Raw genomic sequence first — 21,948 nt, forward strand, 5'->3', positions numbered from 1 at the left:
TTTCTGAGAACAAGCATTGCAACATTACACTATAACATTTATCGCTGACGTTGATTTAGGGAATACATTTATTCGGCTTTAGACTAGTCGGCTAGAAATGATTATGTTTTGTGTTTAATTGGATGGGAATTATACACCTAAGAACACCACTAATCTCGGTCATCTGCATGTTTAAGCCAGTTAGTTTTTCTTGAAACAAAGCTGTTGTTTAACTGGGTTTTTGCTAAGTGATGAGGCGATATAACCTGGCATGCCAGATGGATGTGTGAAACACATCCATCTGGAAAACCTCTCATACACAGTGTTTGGGAAAGAGCAGAGGCTTTGAAAAAAACTCAGAGGGTGACTGGATAAACATTCTGTCTGTCACATCTTTACAGGCCAATCAGAGCAACAAAACACGTGACGTAGCCGCTACCGAGGAGTAAACTCCATAATAGAAGAACTGCATAACGCGAACCATGGCAAATGCAGACATGTCAGTACATGACTTTTGTCGTTTTTGAAAATAAAACAACTCAATGCTGTTCTCTGTTCTTATTTTAATGAAGAAATGTCAGCAATTTCTGATAAAACTGGTGCTTTAGCAGCATCCACGATAATGTCTTCCACCATATCTGCACCGGCCTCTTGTTGCTGCTTCCATACGTCATGGTTATGTCACGCCCAAAAGTACTGCCTCTCATTGCTGACTGGTCCTGTCACTTTCTAACCGGGCCAAAAAGGGTTCAGACTGGAGCTTTGCAAGATGGATTCACCAGTGATAAACACAGAAACGGGCATATCCATCTGCTTTGCAAAGTTAGAGGAGAAAGGCCCCAGTTCTACTTCTGCAGAATGCTATCAGAGAAAGCAAACCCAGAAGGGAGAAAATAGCAGAGTAGCTGTCTCTGGCAGAAAGTAAATACACCCTAAAACTTTGGGAATAAAAACAGATTAAGCTTTTGTTTAGGGTAAGGGTTAAGGTGATGGTTAGGATACCAAAAGTTAAAAGTCAAAAACTTGACCTACAAAACATAAATAACATTTAATGAAGCTGAAGTAAACAGCCTGCTCACAGGGGAGTAAAGCTTGTTTTTCATGAAAACATTCTAGCACAGCTAATTTAGCTAACGTAGCTCTGTTAGCTGCGTAAGCTATGCAGATAATGTAGCTACACAGCTCATGTAGCTAAAGCTAAAGCTTCATTATCTACTTAAGTTTGTTAGCTTTAGCTATGTTTGCTCAAGCCCATGTTGCCAAAGCTAACTTAGCTACATTGGCTATGTAGTAACGTTAATTAGGTAGCTAGAGTAGCAAGCTACCATGTGTTTAACTACTTCTAAAACACGTCTATACATAATTTAACCCCAGATTAGACCTCTGACCTTTTTCTCTTTTATGTATGAGATGTCATTTAGTCACGTTAGCGATATGGTTGTTTCATGAATGTAACTGCCAGACTTTGTTTATGAATTAAGTTCATTTTAAAACAAAATCTAATGTACCAGAAAATGATGGCCGTTCTGACAGAACATGTACAGTCTGCAGCCAGATTTTGACTTTGCCTGGCTTTGACTCCTCTGGGTTTAGTGATTTTAATAAAGTCCTTAGTGATGTACAGGGCTCTGAAGAAACAAATCAAATTGATGAAATTAATATCTGTTTTTTTGTATTTGTCAGAGGATGTAAACATGCACTGTTTTAAAAAGATGGAGAATAAAATGCCAGTTTTGCCACAACACATAGTGTTCAGTGGTAGTTGCCACTGTTTTACGTTTTTCTTTTTGTCCTCCAGGCCTCAGTGTGGTCACCTTACTGAAAGCTATTAACTGTAGTTCTTAAAATTATGCTGAAAGTTGTTTCATTTTTACAAGACTTTCCTTATCCCTATTCTTGACAATTTGCGAATGCATAGTTTGCAGTTTGCTCTACTGTTGTCTTCTTTTATGTTCAGACATCCTCAAACTGCAGACATTACTTCCACTTGCCTACTAACTCAAATATTAAGAGGCTAACATCACAATGTCAAATTATATTGAGTACAGCATCAGCAATTTTTATCAGTACAAGTACTTAGGCTCGGTACCCAATACCCAATACTGGTGCAAGTATTAGTGCATCCCTAAAACATTCTGAATCATATCACTTCCCTATAAAGTATTTTCTTTAGACAGCATGTCTTGTAAACTCATGTTCCCAAAATGTTCAATCTCCATGCCTCCTGCTTGTAATGCAGGTTTCTGTGCTGTAAAACATTGTCCAAGCCAGGGTCTTCTTTCTGAGTGTTATATTCTTACACTTGACCAAGCCCCCTCAGAGCCACAGCAGACATTTAACAGCTTTTTTCAAAGGCTTAGTCATACATACTATCAACAATAAATGTTAATCGTTGGATCTTCACTCTTAGTTTTCTGCAGCACAGAGGAAGTATCATCACTGTCAGTATTGCTACTCATACTTCTTGAGTTTTTAAACCCTAGAAAAAAATTCTGAAATTGCACCAAATTAATACTGTAATTCTGAGCAGATACCTAAGATCTGCCCCTTTATCTTTGATGTCTGCAAATGTTAATGGTGACACATTTAAGTTGAGTGTCATTGCTTGTAAAAACCAGCAGAGGGAGCCAGAGAACGTTTTAAGAACAGAAAGGTGGCCTGAGAGCATCTCAGCCATACGATTACTGCTATAAGGAATGGCACTGTTTAGTTTGGTATAATATGAAAGACACATGATATATAAATACTGTGACATCTGTTTACACCTGGGAACCATGTTCCAACCTTCCTTTGTTCAGCACAAGCTGTTTAGATAAAGTTACTTTAAATTTAAAGAGATCAAACCCTGCCTGACATGGTCCCTCTTCCTGCATTAATGGCACATTGGAGAAAACGCTCACTGGAATGAGGACAGACACAAATGGCACCAGTTTTATGTAGAAATGCATTATGGGTCATACTCCAGCCTTACTGGTAGTATGAAACAGCTGATACTGCATCCTGTTCTGAGGCGGACAAATCTAAAGATACTATAACCATGGAAAAGTCCGAGTTTGTGTTGACATGAGGATACAGAGGATGGTAAAAGAGGCTAAATGCATCGCTGCCATGCTGTGGCTAGAAGACTGTAAAGGTCTGTGTGTTACTGTGAGCTCTGTCCTCGCTCTCTCTCCACTCTGCCTGGAGCTCGTGCAGCATGTTTCTTTTCTGGGTGGAAGCAGTAAGAGTTGAACGTCGCCCAGTGTGTATTAGTGCAGGGCAGGCTGGGTGAAAACCGTTTATATTCAAGCCTCGACTGGATGCATTCGCACAATAAAGCTCCAGCCTCGAGACTCTTAACCTTGTACTTCTGGTGGAAATTGTATATGTTTTAAAATGCGCGCCCGCCCACCAGCTACCGGTGCTGAAGGTAGTCTGGAGTAAATGTCAAGCATAATGGAGATGCAGACAGTTAAATACAGCGCTGTCACCTGGCTGCAGGCCCTTCAACAGAGAGATCTGTGCAGCAAAACCAACCATGTTCAGGTGAAAGCAAAAAGACGGGGACAGAGAGAGATCTGACAGTTTGTCTAGTTATTTAAGCCTGTAGGGCCCTTCATCTGATAGACAGTGCCATGATTAGTCCAAATACAAACCTCCTGATTGGGTTTTCAGTCTTAGCCAACATTACGGAGATACTGACTCTAATACTGAATGATTTGATGTTTGTCCTTATTGGAGTTTGCACACTGAGCCTCAGCGCTGTCCGTCATGGCAGCCTTCTGTTGTTTCTGTTGGTGCTGCAGACATATTCATCCACATACCCATCGTAGGGTGGGCTCAAAAACAGCTGGGGCTTTGTGATTGACCGGAACCAAGATGGTGTCTCTCCAAAAAGAGATGTTAGCAGAGACTATCTGCTTTGACATGGAGGATTTTGGAGAAGCCGGGTCTCTTCTTCAAAGCCTGAAAGAAAAAAGGAAACAAAGGGATTTAAGACTTACTTTATCTGAGGATACCACTGTGAGATAGTCCAGACACTCTTTCTTGATTTCCTCCATTATTAGAAACTATACAGTGACAGCAAGCTATGAAAAAACTGTAAAGCTGTGTGATCCCGACCAATCATCCTTTGCTGTCATCATGGCTCTGTCCAAAATTGTACACAAGTTCACTGGTCATAAGGGATGTTTATTAACGACGGTCAATCATAGCTACAACAGAAGCACAATGAAGAAGAAACCATTGCTGACTCATCTCTGTGTATCAAGAAGAGGAAAATAAAGAGTGGCTATCCCTCAAATACAACTAGGTACAAATGTGGTAACATGTCAAGACTGCAGACCGCAGATCTGGCCACTACTGTGAGATGTTGCCTCTGTCAGAATGAAAGTGATGTAATTTTCCAGTACAAAGTCTTTGTGTTTTAGATTTTTTTTTTTTTTTAGATGAACTTTTTTAGATGAAAAAAATCGCCATATTGCAAAACTTACAGACTATTTTGGGATTAAATGACGTATAGACCCATTTAAGAAGTAGTTACACTTGCTTTGTAGCTACCTTAGTTTTAGCTTAAGCAATGAGAGCAAATGTAACTGTTGCTAACGTAGCTTCAGCCAAAGTTAATGTGGCTAATGTGGCTTCAGTAGCTTCAGCTATGTTAGCTACATAGCTTTGTTACCTACATAGCTGCATAGCTAAGGCAAGGTAAGGAAACTTTTATTAGACCTGTAGGTAGATTTGATTTACAGTGAGTATGTCAGGCTCATTTCACACACAATCAACATCACAGGACAGGACAAAACATGATAAAGTTATTATTACAGTGCTCAAAACCATAAAAAGCATAACCCAAATGACAGAAGATTAAATTGGGTTACCCCCTTTTATGTGATGTTAATTGAGTGTGAAAGAAGGTGGACTTATTCACTGTAAACCAACTGCAAACCTACCTATGGGTAAAAATAAAGTTACCTTACCTAACCTATGTCAGCTATGTAGTTACGTAGATAGTGTAGCTACTTAGCCAACAAAGCTTGAGCTAATGTTGCTAGATTAGCTTTAGGTTAAGCTATGTTGCATCATTACCTGCATAGCTTACATATTTGACACCACTGTAGCCTTGTTAACTTTAGCTTCAGTTACGTTAGCTGTGCTAGTGTGTTTTCAAGGACAACAGGTTTTTTTTCCCATAAGCAGGCTTTCTACTCGGCTTTATTAAATGTTCTGTAATTAGATTTTTGAGGTCAGGTTTTTGACTTTTAACTTTTGTTATTCTAACCATTACCCTTACCCTGAAGTCAGAAGTTCAGAAGTTTAACTTGATTTTATTTTCAAAGTTTTAGTGTGTATTTCTGTCCTGGCAAAGGCGGTGTCTCACAGTAGTGGTCTGTAAGAGAGGGTGTCTTAGAGCTGCAGTCTGCAACCAACCTCTTGAGAAAATTAGCTCCTGAGTTAGCAATGCTAGGAATGATGTATGTACGCAGAAGAGAGAAAGACTTGATGTGGGGGATTGAATGATGCTACTCTGGTTAATGATGACAAAGAGATGAGGGCAAATGCCATCCTTGTGGTAGGCTTCAGAATCCACGCTGCGACATCAGGGCAGGGTGTCAAACTATCCAGCAGATGCCACAAAAATTCAGACATGGCCGTCTTGTCAAATCGTGGTTGCATTGTTGATTTTGTCACTCTGCATCTGCGTTTGTTGCTCCCAACGTTCATGTTCTGGCCCGTCTTTTGACAATAGGCTGCAACGATGAAGTTGGGTCAAAAATTTGGCAAAATTCATGTAGCCTGATACACACTGAAGAAAACATGTCAGGGCTGACCACGAAGTGAGTGGTTGGCATGACAGAAATGCAGATAATACTGAAATATGACATGCCAGTTCTACATGGACACAATAAAGTCTATACAAATATTTGGATGGTAAAGGCTGAATGACAGCAACATTAGATGTTATAGAATCCAGCCATTATATCACAGAGCCTGAGCAACACATATCCATCAACACTGACTACATGAACAAACTACAAGGTGTTACAGAAAAAAACAATACAAGAACACTCCTTGCAACCAAGGTGGAGGTTTTGGAGCAACAGCATGCATATTCTAGGTATGCCTGAGAAAGAAGAGGGCTTGGACCCCAGCGCTTACATGGAGGAATGTATCGTGAACATTTTGAATATTCCAACTCACTGGAATGGCTCACTGGAAAAGGAGCCAAAGACCTGGTTTCTGTCCCAAAATATGACTCTTCTCTATGACTCTATGACATGATTAAACACAAGAGGGGAGTTTTGGCTTCCTTTTCACAGCACATTTAAAGAGAGAAGGGATAAAAATAAAACATAGCTGTTTGAAAAAGTTACCTAACTGCTGTGAGCAATACCACCATCTTGAAGGTATCATCCAGGAAGCACACACAGTAAACTGACTCATAAAAACAAAACATAAATACATCCTGGGGTTTTTACAGCCTCCTGGTGAGTGTGTGGTCACCTAGCTGAATGACCCGAGCCTCTCACAGAGAGTTAGCTGCAGCGCATCCACAACCAGCCAACAGTGGGTCTTGTTGGATTTAGTCATGGTTTAAACTGTGTGCAGTTGGGTTAAAAATAGATGCTTCCTATCCTCCAAACAACTATTGGCTGAGCTGTTAGTCATGTGCAAACAGTGGTGGAAAAACTCCAAGAACATTATAGCTGCAAATAGAAACTAGATTCACAAGAGAGCAACAAACAGTAAGCAGATTTACATTAACAGATCTAAATCCTCTGGTAGCTATAACCCTGACAAAAATCAACACTGAATTGATGAAGTGGTTCTGTAGGTAATTGAGTAGTTGAGTGGTAAGAATCACGCATTAATGAAGATCTGTAAATGTTTTCATATCTTTTGAAAACCTGGATGTGCAAAACCAGATGTTGGTCTGCTGATTTAAAGATGGACATTCCCGCAAAATTTGTCATTTAAAGAGAAGCCATTGATTCAGGTGAGTTTCTTCCTCTCTGGACACAGAGTACCAAACGACACCACACAACCTGAGAGGTCTGGATGGTTCATCCTGTATTAGAAGATCTCTGATGTAGTTTGGGCCTAAACCATTCAGTGCTTTATAAGCTAACCAGTGTATCTTAAAGTCTATTCTCAGAGGACAGGGAGCCAGAGTAAAGACCTTAAAACAGGAGTGATAAGATCCACTCTCTTGGTCTTAATGAGGGACTGAGCAGCAGCGTTTTGAATCAGCTGTAGCTTTCTGATTGACTCCCTAGGCAGACAGCAAAGATATGATAACAGTAGTCAAAAATGCATGGACAAGTTTTTCAAGGTCCTGCTGGAACATCAGTCCTAGAGTTGTGTGTCATCTGTATAGTTATGGTAATTTATTATGTTGTTTCTATAATTGCAGCAAGTGAAAGCATCTAGATGTTAAACAGAAGAGGCCTAGGATTGAACCTTGGGGGACATTGGATACAATTTTTGCCTGCTCACATTTAAATTCACCTACTGACACAAAATATTCTGTCCTTTAAGTAGGATGCAAAACAATCTGCCAGAAGCATAGCTGTCCAATCCTAAAGAAAAGAGCTAGACTCACTGCAATCATTTGATTGGTTAAAGAATCTTTACTCCCCATATGGCAAAGGGACAGTCTCGTCTATTACTATTTTATTGCAAAATGGATATACAGGTTTACTTGGCAGAGAAGGTTCTTCTTTAAAGATGCGTCCTCAGTTAGTCAAGCAGCATGCTTTGACTTTCCAGGCTTCCATAGCTTGAAACCCTCATATGCATAGATACATTTATGATAATATGTAACGAGTACAATAAAATTTGTTCAAAAGCAATTAATCCAAATGAATCTGATCATGAATCGTCTGAATCTGAATCTGAATATGAGGGTGCAACAAGATGTATGCTATAAAGAGGTTGCTGGGGTGAAGGAGGTGAAGCTTTGCCAGCAGTAGCAGTGTGGTGCATCAGCATTAATGCAAGCAGGAATTAGAAAATAATATGACATATTTAAATGGATCGCTGTGTTGAGAGAAAGTGATGTGATTGGCTTTGGGAGCTGGGAGTGAATAATTGGGATCAGCTGGCCGTCAGCTGGGCGTCCCATATGAACAAACGCTGAGCTTCATAATTCAAACGCACAATGTTTTGGACCAAGCTGAACAGCTTGGTCCAAAACATGGTCCAAAACTCTCTCTCTCTTGGTCATAAACATGCTTTAATGCAAATGACAGCAGACGACTCCTGTTTGAAAGTCAGTGTTTTGTTTTTGGCATATAAAAGTCAAAACGTCATCAAATGACGGTGCTTAGCCAAATGATCCTGATCTTTGCAAGAGACTAAATTCCCATCACTACCAGCAAGGCTGGATGGACACCGACTATGAAAATGCAAGCAAGAGTTGGGTTTACTGTTAATCTGCTCTGCTGCATTTCTTAATCGAAAAGCCCTGCTTGCTACAGTATTATGTTTGTTAATATCCTGGCATGATGCGTGTCAATTTCTGAGGGGTTTCTATGTTTGGTGTGATGTTACATGTTTTCACCTGCAGCTTGTTCACCATCTCATCAAATAGTTTTCGAGCTTCAGGGCTGTTGGGGTCCTCAAAGTAGTCCTCGATACCAATTTGAACCACGATGGACTTTAAGTTGCGGCAAACACCTGCAAGTGTAAGAAGGGTGAGGTAGGTAGCATAAAAAAATGAGTGTTCTGAAAACAAAAATTTAAATTTTCAATAAAGACAATTGTGTTATTTTTCTGAATATTGCATTCTTTAAAAGCAGAAGCAATTACACACCCCCTAATATAACCTTAACCTAATTACATCACACTATAACCCTTAACTGTAACACAAATTATTATTTTTCCTTGTCATGCACCTTTAACTTTAATGCGACTGGTTTAGAGTATTGAATCATAGTGAGACAATTATTGTAAAATATGCATTGTTGCTTATTCACAGTACATCATGTTATAGCAGAAGCATGAATAAACTCACTGTTAAAGTGGAGCAGGGCTTTAGGAGTAACAGGTGTGGAGGTGAGCACCAGCATCTCCAGTCCCTTCAGTCCCTCTCTGCAAACCTCTGCTGCCACCTCCTGGTTGATCTCACTCACATGATCCAACTCCAACACCTGCAGACGCATGCAGTTCCTCGCTTGAGGGGTGAGGGGGGATCAGGGGGGTGAGTGAAAATTAGAAGGACAGGGAAGGACACTTTTGTGAGAGTCAAAATAATTACAAAGGAGGTCACTGTAGAACAGTAAGACTCATTTATATCTGTGTTGTCCCAGTTTCTGTTCTAATATAACAATTATTCCACCTGCTTCACCATTTTAGTTTGTGTTTGGATTTTGAAAACAGGTCAAATAATTCTTTAAAAACATGAATAATGACCATGTGATTAAAGTAAAAATCACTCATAACTTTAAAAAGGTTCCTTTACCTAGTGAGGCCAGCCCCTGAATACCACATCCAGCCCCACCCACTCCCAGAGCTCGGAGGTGCGGCCAACATCTTCCAATCGTCTGCAGGCATCTGTTACTGAAACGTGCAGGCTGTTGGCTAAAGGATACAAATATCAACAACATCACTCAGTAAACCACAATCCTGATTCCACAACAAATGTTATAGAGTCATAGACGTACATACAATATTTCTTTGTTTATTACCATGGATGTAGTGGCGCCACTTGTAGAGAGATGATGTCTCGACAACCTGCACCGAGGGCCCAGATCACCTCCTGGCCAACAGGATCCGTGGCACTCCTGAAACACAATATGATCATTTTTATATCAAGTTCAAATGACACTGCATACACCATAAATCTAGGTTTCTAATACCTAAGTAGGGCAGAGAGGGAAAAAGAAGAGAATCATTTGTTTTTATGTGTTCTGCTCTACCTGTAGGTCACAGCCTGCAGAGCCCGGCAGTAGCAGCTGGCCAACCAGAGAGAGCGATCAGTCAGCAGGTTAGGGCAGTGAGAAATCTTCAAGATCAGCAGGTTACTTCCTGTGGCCTTTAACAACGCCTCCAGACCTTCCTCCAGACAGCCACTTAGACAGAAAAGTGAGGAAAGATCAGCAGACACGGTCAGACCGAGGCAGAGCAGAGGAAGTAATTCTCCTTTCCTTTAGAAGTGCACCGTTACCTCAACTCAACTAAGCTTTATTCATAGAGCAGCTTTATGCAAACGTGAAGACCACTGGCCTCACAAAGATTAAAACAGCATCAAAAGAATCCCTATGAAAAGAAAAAAATTGAATACATTTGTAAGACTCTAAAATACATGACCAAAGTGGTTTATCTACAATACTGAGAAAAGCACTACACTTCCCACAATTCCAGAGTATCACAGCGACATTTCTGATTGGTGGAGCCTGCTGTGAACCCTCAATTTAGGCAATTAGGGTCACTAATGTGGTCTGTGGTGATGAAAGCTGGCACCACATACCTCACTTCCCTCCTGATCAGCAAGTAGAAAAATGTCGGTTGTTGGTTTTAACCTGTAGAGGGCAGTCACTATGCATATGTTGAATTTAAATACTGTGTGCTCAAATGTAAATATCTGGACCCTACCTGATCAAAAGCTCAACAAAATCCACAAATACATGACATATCAGCTGAAAAAAAGTGGTCAGAGGGTTTAGTTCATCTTTAAGTCGAGTCATACTGAAAAAAAGATGTCTTATGGTCTCTGTGTTAGAAAAAAACAAAGTGTTCTGGTGGTTCAGAAATGTAGGCTGGAGCAGCATGTCTGTACATTTGCAGCATAATTTAGCAGCCTTGAGCTTTGATGTACTGTTGCTTTACAAAAGAAATCCTTTTTTTAACTCTTAGTCTTCTTGTTGCAATGTAAAAGGAAAAGAACACTGTCATAAAGCGTGCTGATTATGATCAAACAGTGCTTAGTAGCTTAGTTTAATTACCTGCAAAGCATTGTGATTATAAAGCAAAATGACACTCTAAGTACAGTGAGTGCGGTAATGTTTTTGTGAATGTGTCTGCGTGTAAAGTGTGCAGCTGTCACTGTCTGTGCGTGCACGTCTCACCGTGTGCTTTTAAGGTAGTCCTCCTTTGATTCCTTCTTGCCTCGCTGTCTGGGTTTGAGGTTTTGTAGAATGAGTGAGTGCGTCTGAGTGCACCACTGAGACAATATGCTCAGGAACTAAAGGGAAACAAAAAATGTCAGTGAACTCTATAATAATACAGAGCAGATAGCAGAAGATGATATGCAAGATGTAAATGTTCAACCTTGGAAGAGATGCGAGCGTTCTCCAGCAACACTCTGGTCCACACAGCAGGGTGACGGGCCACAAACTTCCAGTCCCGGCAGACCTCAGCAGCTTTCAGCAGAGTTTTAGTGTCCAGGTATGTAAAGATACAGAAGAGGGCTGCTCGCATCTTCAAGATCTCTGGACTGATCACCTCGTTAGATTTGGACAGGCTCTTTTCATGACGGCACGGCTTGTTGTAAACTCCATCAGACCGACCTGTGAGAGGAAAGAAACAGCCTTTAACCCTCTTTAATGCCTCTGTTGAGCAGGAATTCCACATGAGTGATACTTTTTATTTCCTTCTCAATTAAGTTTTACTTAGAAAAGTTGTCACATCTTATTTTTGCCATCGCTTTATCTTTTTGTATTTTAGAAAAAAAAAAAAACATCCTCCATGTCTCTTTCTTCCTTTAGTCTGCTGCAATGGTCAACTAACTTGCATGCATTAAACAGAATTCAGCAGCTTCTCTTAACAAAAATATTAAAAAAAGAATATAAAGTACCCTCTTTAAAGTCCTAAAACTGGATGGGTGTTTCAGAGATCTTAAGATCTGCTCACTACTTTAAGCTTTCATCTCAACAGATTAGATCTGTTACTTTAAATTCATCATACTGCAATTATTCCAAGGTCCTCAGGCAGGAATTTGTGTCTATTCAAAGAGCATGGTGTAAGCTTAAAGAGAGATGCATGTGTGAATATTTATTAGACTGTATTTGGTATTTATCCAGTCCCTTTTCCATGAGTTTGTTCTGGTTTTTATTTTCTTTTTTCATGTAAATCTTTCTAACTGTTTAAATGAAAAAGTGGGGTGGTATCAGGTGAGACAAAATTGTGCATATGCATAGTTTATTTTGTGCTGACAAAACATTTTGTTATTCTGACTTAATTTTTATATTGGTGAGTGAATGTTGGGTGAATTGATTTGAGAAAATATAAAGATGCCAGGACTAAGATAGGCTAAAGACTGCTTACATTCAGAACCACTAACAATATTATTATTGAGCAAAAGACAATGAGAACTTCTAAATGAGAAATTATTTTTCATGTATTTCATTATAATTAAAACAATTACACAATACACGAGACAATAAATAGATACATAAAACAATCTTTAAAAAAGTGCAAAGTAGGCAAAATAGCATGGCTAATTATGTCTGTCAATTGTCCATGTCTATGTGTGAGGTCCTATAGAGGACGAGCAGAGACAAAGGCCTAGGGAGTTATTGTTCAGGACTGCAGGAGGGAAAAAGCAACATATGGTGGAGTTTTTATTGAACAGAGTTGCCAATTAGAAACAAGAAGTGAGCAATGGAGGTGGGAAGAGCAGCAGGCTTTTACATACAAGTTGTCAAATTTTATCATTCCTTTCATCCTGCCATATTTATTTGCTTTTTAAAGAACAAATTAAAGACAAAAAAGGGGTTAAGAGGTAAAGATAGAACAAGAGAGATTTAAACATTCTTAAATTTATTCTATTTGATTTCATTTCATCTGTTTCTTCTATCCATTTACGCCAGTTCCTTTTTCATTGATTGATATCTTTATTTCGATCATGTAAATGAAAACTTAAAAACAGTCAAAAAATAAAAATAAGTGAACATCAAGAAATCAAAACAACAGTAACTTGCATCTGCAAATTCTTAAGCATCTCAGTTTACATGAGCAAAAAGGAGTAGGAAGAAGTATAAACTTATCTAATCCTACCCCTTTAAACTTTAATATACTTTCTAATTGAAATCATAACACTGTCTCAAATTTACCAACAATTTTGAAACCTTTAATGTGAATAAACAATGTATTACTCATACAGAAAACATACTATAACTGTTTTTACATTTTTTATATCGCCTTTACAAATTAATGTACCATATCCAGCATTATTTTAATCCAAATAACAAGCAAGCACCTCGTGGTAATTATTTATCAACATACCTCTGGAGAATAATTTCTTTATGTCTCTTTTTAAACAGAATTATGCTCAAAATGTTTTTTATTTCTATACTCAGTCTGTTCCACAGTTTTACTCCACAAAAGGTGATACAGAAACTTTTCTTTGTTGTGCGAACACTGCAAACCTTTAAATTTGATTTCCCTCTTAAATTATAACCTCCCTCTCTTTCATGAAACATTCTCTGAATATTTTTGGTAACAGATAATTCCTTACTTTATATAACACTTGAGCTGTTTTATGCTCCAACAAGTCAAAAAATTTTTAGAGTTTTGGATTTAAAAAATAACTCATTGGTGTGTGCCCCATAATCAATATTGTGAATAATTCTCATTGCTCTTTTCTGCAGTATGTAAAGTGACTGAAGTGCAGCTTTGTATGTGTTTCCCCATTCCTCTGTACAGTATTCTAAATAAGGCAGAATCAGTGAGTTATACAGAATGTAGAGTGATTTTTGATCTAGAACATGCTTTGCTTTAGCCAGGTCTGAAATGCTGCTAGACAGTTTGGATTTGACATGTTTAATGTAAGGTTTCCAGCAAATTTTGTCATCTATTATCACTCTCAGGAATTTATTTTCATTTACTCTTTCAATGTTTACACCATCTATTTGTACCTGTATTTGGCTGTGTGTTTGACAGTTTTCAAATAACATGGTTTTGGTTTTTGTTCAGATTTAGTAATAATTTCTTTTTGTCAAATCATATTTTTATTTTACTTAATTCTGAAGTGATGACATCCAAAAGTTGCTGCAAATTCTCACCAGAAAGAAAAAACTGTGTCATCAGCAAATAATATACATGTAACTAAACTAGACACTTTACAAATATTATTAATATATAGGACAAATAGTTTTGGTCCCAACGCTGAACCCTGAGGGACACCACACACAATATCCAGACATTTTGCTGAACAGTCTCCCATCTTCTACTGCTGCCTGTTTCCTAAATAACTTTTCACCCAATTCAAAACTACCCGCCTGATCCCGTACTGTTCTAATTTGTAAATCAGTACATCGTGGTTAATGGTATCAAACGCTTTCTTTAGTTCAATGAATACTCCTGCTGCATATTGCTTTTTATCTACGGAGTCTATAATAGTTTCTATGAGTTCTTTTAAAGCGAGTGATGCTGAGTGGTTTGATCTGTATCCATATTGACTGTTGCTGAGTAAGTTGTGTTTTTCTCTGAAACTGTCTAATCTGTTGTTTAAAAGTTTTTCTAGAATTTTTGAGAATGGAGGAAGAAGAAAAATAGGCCTGTAATTTGTGAAGTGGTGACGATCCCCGGTTTTGTACAGCGGTGTTACTTTTGCTAGTTTTATTTATGTGGAAATTGCCCGATTTGGAATGATAGATTGAAAATGTGAGTGATTTCTCCTCTCAGTTTCTCAGATTTTAGTTGTGTCAATTGAACAGAAATGGAAAGAACTGAAGACATAAAACAACTGAAGGCATCTTCTTTGGTTATCATTTTGAGTGAGAGCCCCCTGGTGGCCAAATTTACATAGTATGCATTTAAAGCTCATGGGGGGGAATCTTGGATTGTGTTGATTTTGGCGCCCCCTGTGGACAAAGCGTATACCTCTTATCTCTTAGCTGAAATTGTTCTTTACATGTTCCTCAACCTCATCCTGCTGTCTTGTAAGAGTCAACATTTCATTCTATGAATATTTAAAAACAAGCCGTTTTGGTACCGTGCTACCGTGCTATTACTTGTGTTTTCTGACTCCTACTCCTACAAAACAATCAAACAACAAATCAGTATTATTTCAGACTGGCTGCTGGCTGGCTTTCATATCAGGTCCAAGTTTGCTGCATATTGGCTGCGTCTCTCAGCTCTTATAACCCTGTCTTTCTACTAAAGTTTTACTTCAATACACCTTCCTACAAGTGACTTGATTCAGACTAAGCCATACCATGCCGGGAAAAATTCAGAATAAAAACATTCTGTATAAATAAAGGAAGTTTCCCAGATGAAATGCTAAACCCTTTTTTTTCTTTTTTTTTTTTCAAAAGCTCAAACCGGAAATGTACTTGTGCTGCAATTAGCTTACTCTTATTCTACCAGAGTGGAGATGCAAAGCTTCACTAATAACTGAAGGTTAGGGAACAACTTTATTAAACAGACGTGCTTTGGCTTATGGCCTTCATTAGGGTCACCGAGAAACAGATTCTAAGTGGACGTGCATATCTGCTAAAACAAGGTTAATATGAGTCTCTACCAATTTCCAGTCTATTCTGGCTGAGAAGTGTCCACAGCGCACAGAAAAAATAGGCAAGCCCTCTATTCTCTAGATTCTCTGCTTGTGAGAGGTGTCTCTTTTGCGGCTTAAGCAGACTTAATTTTCAGTCTGTTTCATTACCACTGAAAAAAACACCTGTTTGGAGCTTTGGGCAGGGTTAACTTGATCTCACATGCCATTACATAATTTCTTTCCCTATGCCACTCTTCTTATTCTTAATATAGCAATCTGTTGGCTAATATTTTCCCTGCAATACAAGTTTGTCATATATTTCAGAGAGAGATTTGTCTTACATGATTCATCTCATGTTTGGCGTTGGGAAAAAGTCTGTTTGAAGCCATCTGGGCTATGAACCAGAACTTACCCTCTCACTCTCTCTTCCTCTTTTCTTTCTCTCTCTTTTTGACACACACCACCTACGCTCAACACCACCAAATGAACTAAAAAGAAAAGCTGTGTGTTACATGCTGAGAAAAAACTGCGTGCTTGTACATCCATACCATCTGATGCGAGCTGGCAGAGACTCTCTCCCAATAAGGACAATTACGTCAAAGCAGCAGCATGCCAGTAACATGTTGAGTGTTACGTGAGACAAATCTTTGAGTTAATGGGGCAGTCAGAGCAGTTTGTACACATTTGTCACACGGCTCTGGCCCAGTTTTACTCCCTAACTGACGGCTTCAGTCCACCTGTTTTATAGTAAAGAGCCGACAGCAGGTGGAGGAAGATGGAGGGCAGCATCAGTGTGAGTTTGAGGATCTTGGCAGAGTGGGGAGTGAGCAGAGAGATGTACAATCTGTGGTGGATCTGGAGGAATGTGGAGGCATGATTGACTGTCTGAGCTGGCTCTCTTGTAGATACAGAGCTCAGCATGAGACGAAGAAATGAGATGGTAGGAAGACAACTCTGAAATACAAATATGTCTACTGCAAACAGAAATATCACATACTAAGCTCAAGACCCACCAAAACCTCTTGAAGGGGAGATCTGGTCCAGATTTTTAAAAAAAAGTTGCATTCCTTTAATGTATTTATTTAAAACTGATACAATTTGCACCTGACATGGGACAAAAAATGTTAAAAAAACACTTTGGTATCTCTATTACCCATGATAGCATGTTAACTTATGCTGTTTTCTAAAAATCTCAAGATATGCACTCATCATTATGGGGAAATAAGTTTTCTTATACCGAGATAAGAAGATAAACAATCTGGAGAAAGCGTCCAAAATTGAACTATTGTCAAGGAAAAATTCAAGTTGTAACTAAAGCCTATGAAGAAACTATCACAGCTGGTGCAACACCTCACAATAGTGCATAAAATTAACCTTGCAAAGCAGGTGAATTCAGTCAGTCACTCAGTTTCCTTGTTTCTCACTGGTGAATCCATCTTGCAAAGCTCCCATCTGAACCGTTTGGGCCCGGTTAGAAACTGACAGGACCAATCAGCGTCGAGGGGCAGTACTTTAGGGCGCGGCAGAGTCGTGACGTATGCAAGCAGTGAGCAGAGGCTGGTGCAATTATGGCGGAAGAGATTAGTGTGGACGCTGCTAAAGTGCTAGTTTTATCAGAACTTGATGGCATTTCTTCGTTAAAAGAAGAACAAAGAACAGCAGTGAGTTGTTTTCTATTCAAAAACGACAAAAGTCGTGTACTGACATGTCTAGAGTCGCCATGGTTTGCATCATGCAGCTATCTATGTAGTTAATTCGGCGGGAGCAGCGCACCTCAGTTAGGGGCTATGACGTCATGTGTTTTGTTGATCTTATTGGCCTGTAAAGATGCGACAGACAGAACGTTCAACCAATCACCCTCCAAGTTTCTTTTTTTCAAAGGCTGTGCCCTTTCCCAAACGCCGTCTACGGGTTGACACACTATCTAACACGCCAGATGAATTTGTGAAACAATTCCATCTGGCAAGTCAGGTTAGCATTAAATCTGTTTTAAGCTACACCTCACATTCAAACTAGGCCCCATCTGAATGTAAGCTTAGCTGGTGCAACCCAAAGCAGAATTTCATTGTCCAGTGGAGGCCTAGTATAAGCCAATCAGATATATCGGTATCAGGAGTTTTCCAGTACTGTGAAACTTTTATGTCCCCTACAGTTATTTAAGAGAACGTAGACATAGCATGATGTATGGCCCCCACTCTTTACACACCCAGGCAAACCAGCAGTAGAAGCCAAATCTGGGAATGAACACCACAGTTAATTCAACTTCTGACTTAAAACACAGGTTTGTTGGCAGTGGCTGGTGAATGGGTGAGCACACTGCAGCAGCTGAGATTTAAAGCCTTGGACATACAGCATGACTGGATCAAATCAGGAAGCAGCACTTCACTGAAACAGCCAATCAGTCAATTTACCTCGGAAGTCAGACGTCGGAACTGGGAATGGTTTTGTGCTGTTTATGATTTTGCCATGTGTTCCAAGCACAAAAATAAAAACATTCTCAAGTTACTCTTGTTTCCTGAAAGTAGTGAAATATTCAGGCAAAAAACGAAAACGTTTCTAAATACTTCCAGAGAAATGGCAGCAGGCTTTTCAATCTAAAGGCTATTTGTGACAAAATGAGGAATTTTTTGTATGTTAAAAGAGCTCAGTTAGACTCTTGTCTCCCTTCAACTGGCTAGACAACACTAGACACTAGAACAGGGATCACCAACTATTTTACACAAGGGCCAGATTTATTCTTAGCAGACATTGTGGGGGTCAGATTTTCAACAAGATCTATTTACATGATTTCAGTTTCCTTTGAAATATACCTTATTTTTAGCCGTTAGCAGTGAACTCAGTCCCTCTTTCCTATTCTGCAACCAGCCACAAAGGGGCGATTTGGGTTATTTTAGCCACATATTTCAGGGCTGTTACATTATCACTTATATTGATAGCTACCATGCCATGTAAATCAGATAAACAGTGGTAAAAATCCATTGTTGTCAAGTGTACATATCATACTCAGTGCATAGAGAAATTTTCTGATGATAACTGCAGCATAGAGATCCATTTAGAGCTGTAAAGTACTAACTTTCTTTTTCTCACATTCATTCTTAAAGCTGTCCCCTACTTCCTGATTCCCATGGAGCCTTCGGGACCCTAACCCTGATTGCAAACACATCCAGCAGAGGAGGAGACAGCTGCATATTTTGCAAAAAACATACTGTACAAGGACTTATGAAACGGGGCCAGAACACTGCGCAACATGTTTTCTTTTAAATGATGCATATTCTGAAACTTCCATGGTGTAATCTTTACACAGTGCAGACAGAAACCAAAGACACACCAGGTTCAGGACCTATATACAAAATGAAACAAGGATAAATCATGAGACGGAGAGGAAATAGAAATATGAAAAATGTTAAACAGAATGAAATATATTCTGCTCTTTTGTTTATTAGAATTAGTGTGAAACTGCTGAGAGTGAAGTAATGTGGCCCCCCTTGTTTTAGTTTCTCTTATATTAGGCTTTAAAATCCCATTTCAAGAGTGTTGACTGACATTTTTAAAGCTGACAATGCTGCTCACTGGCCTTTAAACTCATGAAGTTCAAATCTATTTATACAAGCCAAGATTAAATCAGGCTTGTCCTGAAAGGCTTTAAAGCACACTACACTATTCTAAGTTCAGACACATCTTTTTTTCATGAGGGAAACCTCCCAAACACATCCGTGTCTGTGTTTGTGTTCCTGACTGAGTAAGTTTAGAGTTTCAGTCATTATTCATGAAGCGCTGGGATTGTTGTGTCTACATGCTGCTGCTACTCTCAGTGTTTACCATACATATACACTAAAAGATAGTTTATATGGCCCAGGAACATCAAAATTCACTCTGACCCAGATCCCACCAGTCCATACCCCAGTGGAATGAATTACAATGAATTCCTGGCTCTCATGAGTCTGAAAATGTAGTGAGAGTAGATGCATAAAGCTCACCTGTGCTTGGGCGATATCCTGCCCTGCCCTGCTGAGGATACGGAGCTGCAGACTGCTGCACCTCAGCCACGGCTCTCCTCTCCTGTTCCCACATCTCCACCTCGGACTCGGTGGTCCTGGAGCCCACGTCCGACACGTCTCCTTCCTCTCCCTCTGTGCTGTTCCTGTAAGGTCGCCGCTGCCAGTTCTGGATGGCCTGTTTACGAAGACCCCAATTCCTTGACCCACCGCCGCCGCACCCAGGAGAGCGCTCGTACCCGCCCTCACCCAGCCGGCACTGCATGTGGTAGTACTGAGCCTCAGGACACTCCTCCATGGGATGCATCTCCACGCTGTCACTGTCGTATCCTCCAGAGCCCTGCGACACTGACTTGATCCTCCCAGATGCTCTGTGAAAAAGAAAAGAAATCGGACGTAAAGATGACTGTTTGGGTTTGTTTGAAGAGAATCAAATAGTGCACAAATACATCTCATTAAAGTTCCTTTGAGCTTATGGCTTGGTTTTTCCTCTGATATGCATTGACAGCTGTGAGGCCTTCTTTAGAAATCATGTCCAATCAGTTTAATTTATGAGGACTCCAATCAAGATGTAGAAACATTTCAGGAAAGATCCGGAGAAATGGGAAAAACCTGAGCAAAATTTCAAGTGTTTGTGCACAGGTTTGGAATACTTATTTCAGGTTTTCATTTTTAATCAAGTTGCAATTCTTTTTGAAAATTTTGTCATGATGGGGTACTGAGTGTAGATTATTGAGAGAAGAAAAGTTTTTTCTTTGACTGTAGCTTCAGGCTGCAACAAAAAATTGAGCAAGGTCTGACTACTTTCTGAATGCAGTGGAACTATTCACAATGAAATCTTGCTGACATCAAAGCATTTTTGAGCCTCATTTTGTATCTAGACAAAGACAAAAAATCTGTTAGTAAGAACAAATTTGTCCTCCACAATTGGACTCCATGTATCTGATTAAGTATTGTCCTCAAGATGTATGATATAATGGCAGGTATGGGTTATTGTTCCAGCTTGTTGAATAATAGATAACTTCAGAGTTACAAGTAAAATGTTTTAAAAGTTCCTGGTAAGTCTGTACTCATGTACTTTATTTTAAAGATAAAGGCACATATGGAAGAAAATCAATGTCATACATAGTTGATATAAATGTGCTGTTGTTGTCAGGGCAGTCTTGTAAATGAGATTCTTGATCTCAATGTGGCGTTCCTGGATAAATACATTTTAATGAATAAATAAATAATATTACAACACTACAACAAAGAAAGATTTTTCATTGTCACTTTTTCCAATACTAGTATGGTTCCAACATGGCAAATCTAATTTGAAAACCTCAGAGAAGACAAAGCTACAGAGGGGCTGTTTCTGCTTGTATTTGGTCTTATTACATGCTAATATATGCTAACCAGCTCTTACAGCCCATTAATTGTCACTTAGCCTCATGATATTGATATTGATCTGCTGGTATTGATTAGCAATACCCATGCTCCTAATCCTCCAGAAACCTTTTTCTTTGCTCTGCTTATTTGTTTTAACGAAGGCTTCAGTGAAGTACGCATCTTTAGAGGTCCACTAAAGACAACCACAGTATGCCTATTTAGACTGACTTTAGCAGAAGCACTTTACAAACCAATATAACCACAAACATGAACTGTTTGTATGACCCACAACAAACTGCTGCATCTCAGAGGGTTTACAGCAGAACAAGGGCAGCTTTTGTACATCTGCTGTACTTAAAAATAACCCCCCATCCTGTACATGTAATGAGCAGATCCAAATATCAGCCTCTGGAAAAGTAGGCCATTTCTCTTTCCTGTTTTCCATTTCTTCCTAATCAGCTCTCCTTCTTCTTTCTCTCAGCGTAAAATGAAGAGTGGAAGCTTTAGCATTCATCATGTGAGGAACAGAAAGAGTCAGCGTTAGTGCTGTTTGTAGTATTTGTCATTGCTTAGCAGGTTATAGTATCCTTTATGTTAAACAGAAACAGGCCTGTGGTTTAGCAGTGTTGTGATATTGCTGTAAAGCAGCAGCCTGCTGTTTAATATAGTCAGCATTAAAATCTTAACAAGAGGTAATGATAGAAGTTGATCCAGAAGGGCGGATAATGATGAGCTGTTTTGTTGATTCAGGAGTTCCCTGATGTGCAGATTGCAGTTGTTTATCTGCTTATTTACATATTTCACACACAGGAATATCAACACAAGGCAAATACAGGAAAGATAAAAGCAGGTCTGTGGGTATGATATGAAGCTATAAAAGCTAGAATCAGAGCTTTCATATAAAGTGCAGATTGTAGTTTGATTAAAAAATAGAATTAAACTAATGGGACTTTGCTTTTCTTTGTCTCTTTTTTCATGCTGCTCATGTGATTGTATAAAGACACCTGCAGAGATGCTTTTCCACAGCTGTCTTTATACAATCACATGCTGCTCATGTGATTGTATAAAGACACCTGTGGAAAAGCTTCTCTGCAGCCGGCCCTGGTAGGTTTACAAAGGCTGAGAGTAAAGTGAATGCAGTTCAATACAGGAAAACCAATCTGATTCAGTCATCAAGAGAACTACGAC

General features: G+C 39.3%; 1 protein-coding gene across 5 annotated transcripts in view; it reads right to left on the reverse strand.

The window, feature by feature from the left end:
• Positions 1–549: 549 nt before the first annotated feature.
• The window catches only part of fbxo41 (F-box protein 41), a 93,520-nt gene continuing 72,121 nt past the window's right edge, over positions 550–21,948 (reverse strand). For all 5 annotated transcript variants that reach the window (XM_041785789.1, XM_041785788.1, XM_041785785.1 and 2 more), the window contains exons 7-15: positions 19,375–19,763; positions 11,230–11,468; positions 11,028–11,143; positions 9,879–10,031; positions 9,648–9,743; positions 9,422–9,540; positions 8,975–9,133; positions 8,522–8,637; positions 550–3,924 (exon numbers count right to left, since the gene is read on the reverse strand). In XM_041785789.1, coding sequence (XP_041641723.1) covers positions 3,862–3,924; positions 8,522–8,637; positions 8,975–9,133; positions 9,422–9,540; positions 9,648–9,743; positions 9,879–10,031; positions 11,028–11,143; positions 11,230–11,468; positions 19,375–19,763 — 1,450 coding nt within the window. In that variant the 3' untranslated portion in view covers positions 550–3,861. The remainder of the gene's footprint in view (positions 3,925–8,521; positions 8,638–8,974; positions 9,134–9,421; positions 9,541–9,647; positions 9,744–9,878; positions 10,032–11,027; positions 11,144–11,229; positions 11,469–19,374; positions 19,764–21,948) is intronic.

Source organism: Cheilinus undulatus, linkage group 4 (assembly GCF_018320785.1).
Source record: "Cheilinus undulatus linkage group 4, ASM1832078v1, whole genome shotgun sequence".
In the NCBI taxonomy this organism is placed as follows: Eukaryota; Metazoa; Chordata; class Actinopteri; order Labriformes; family Labridae; genus Cheilinus; species Cheilinus undulatus.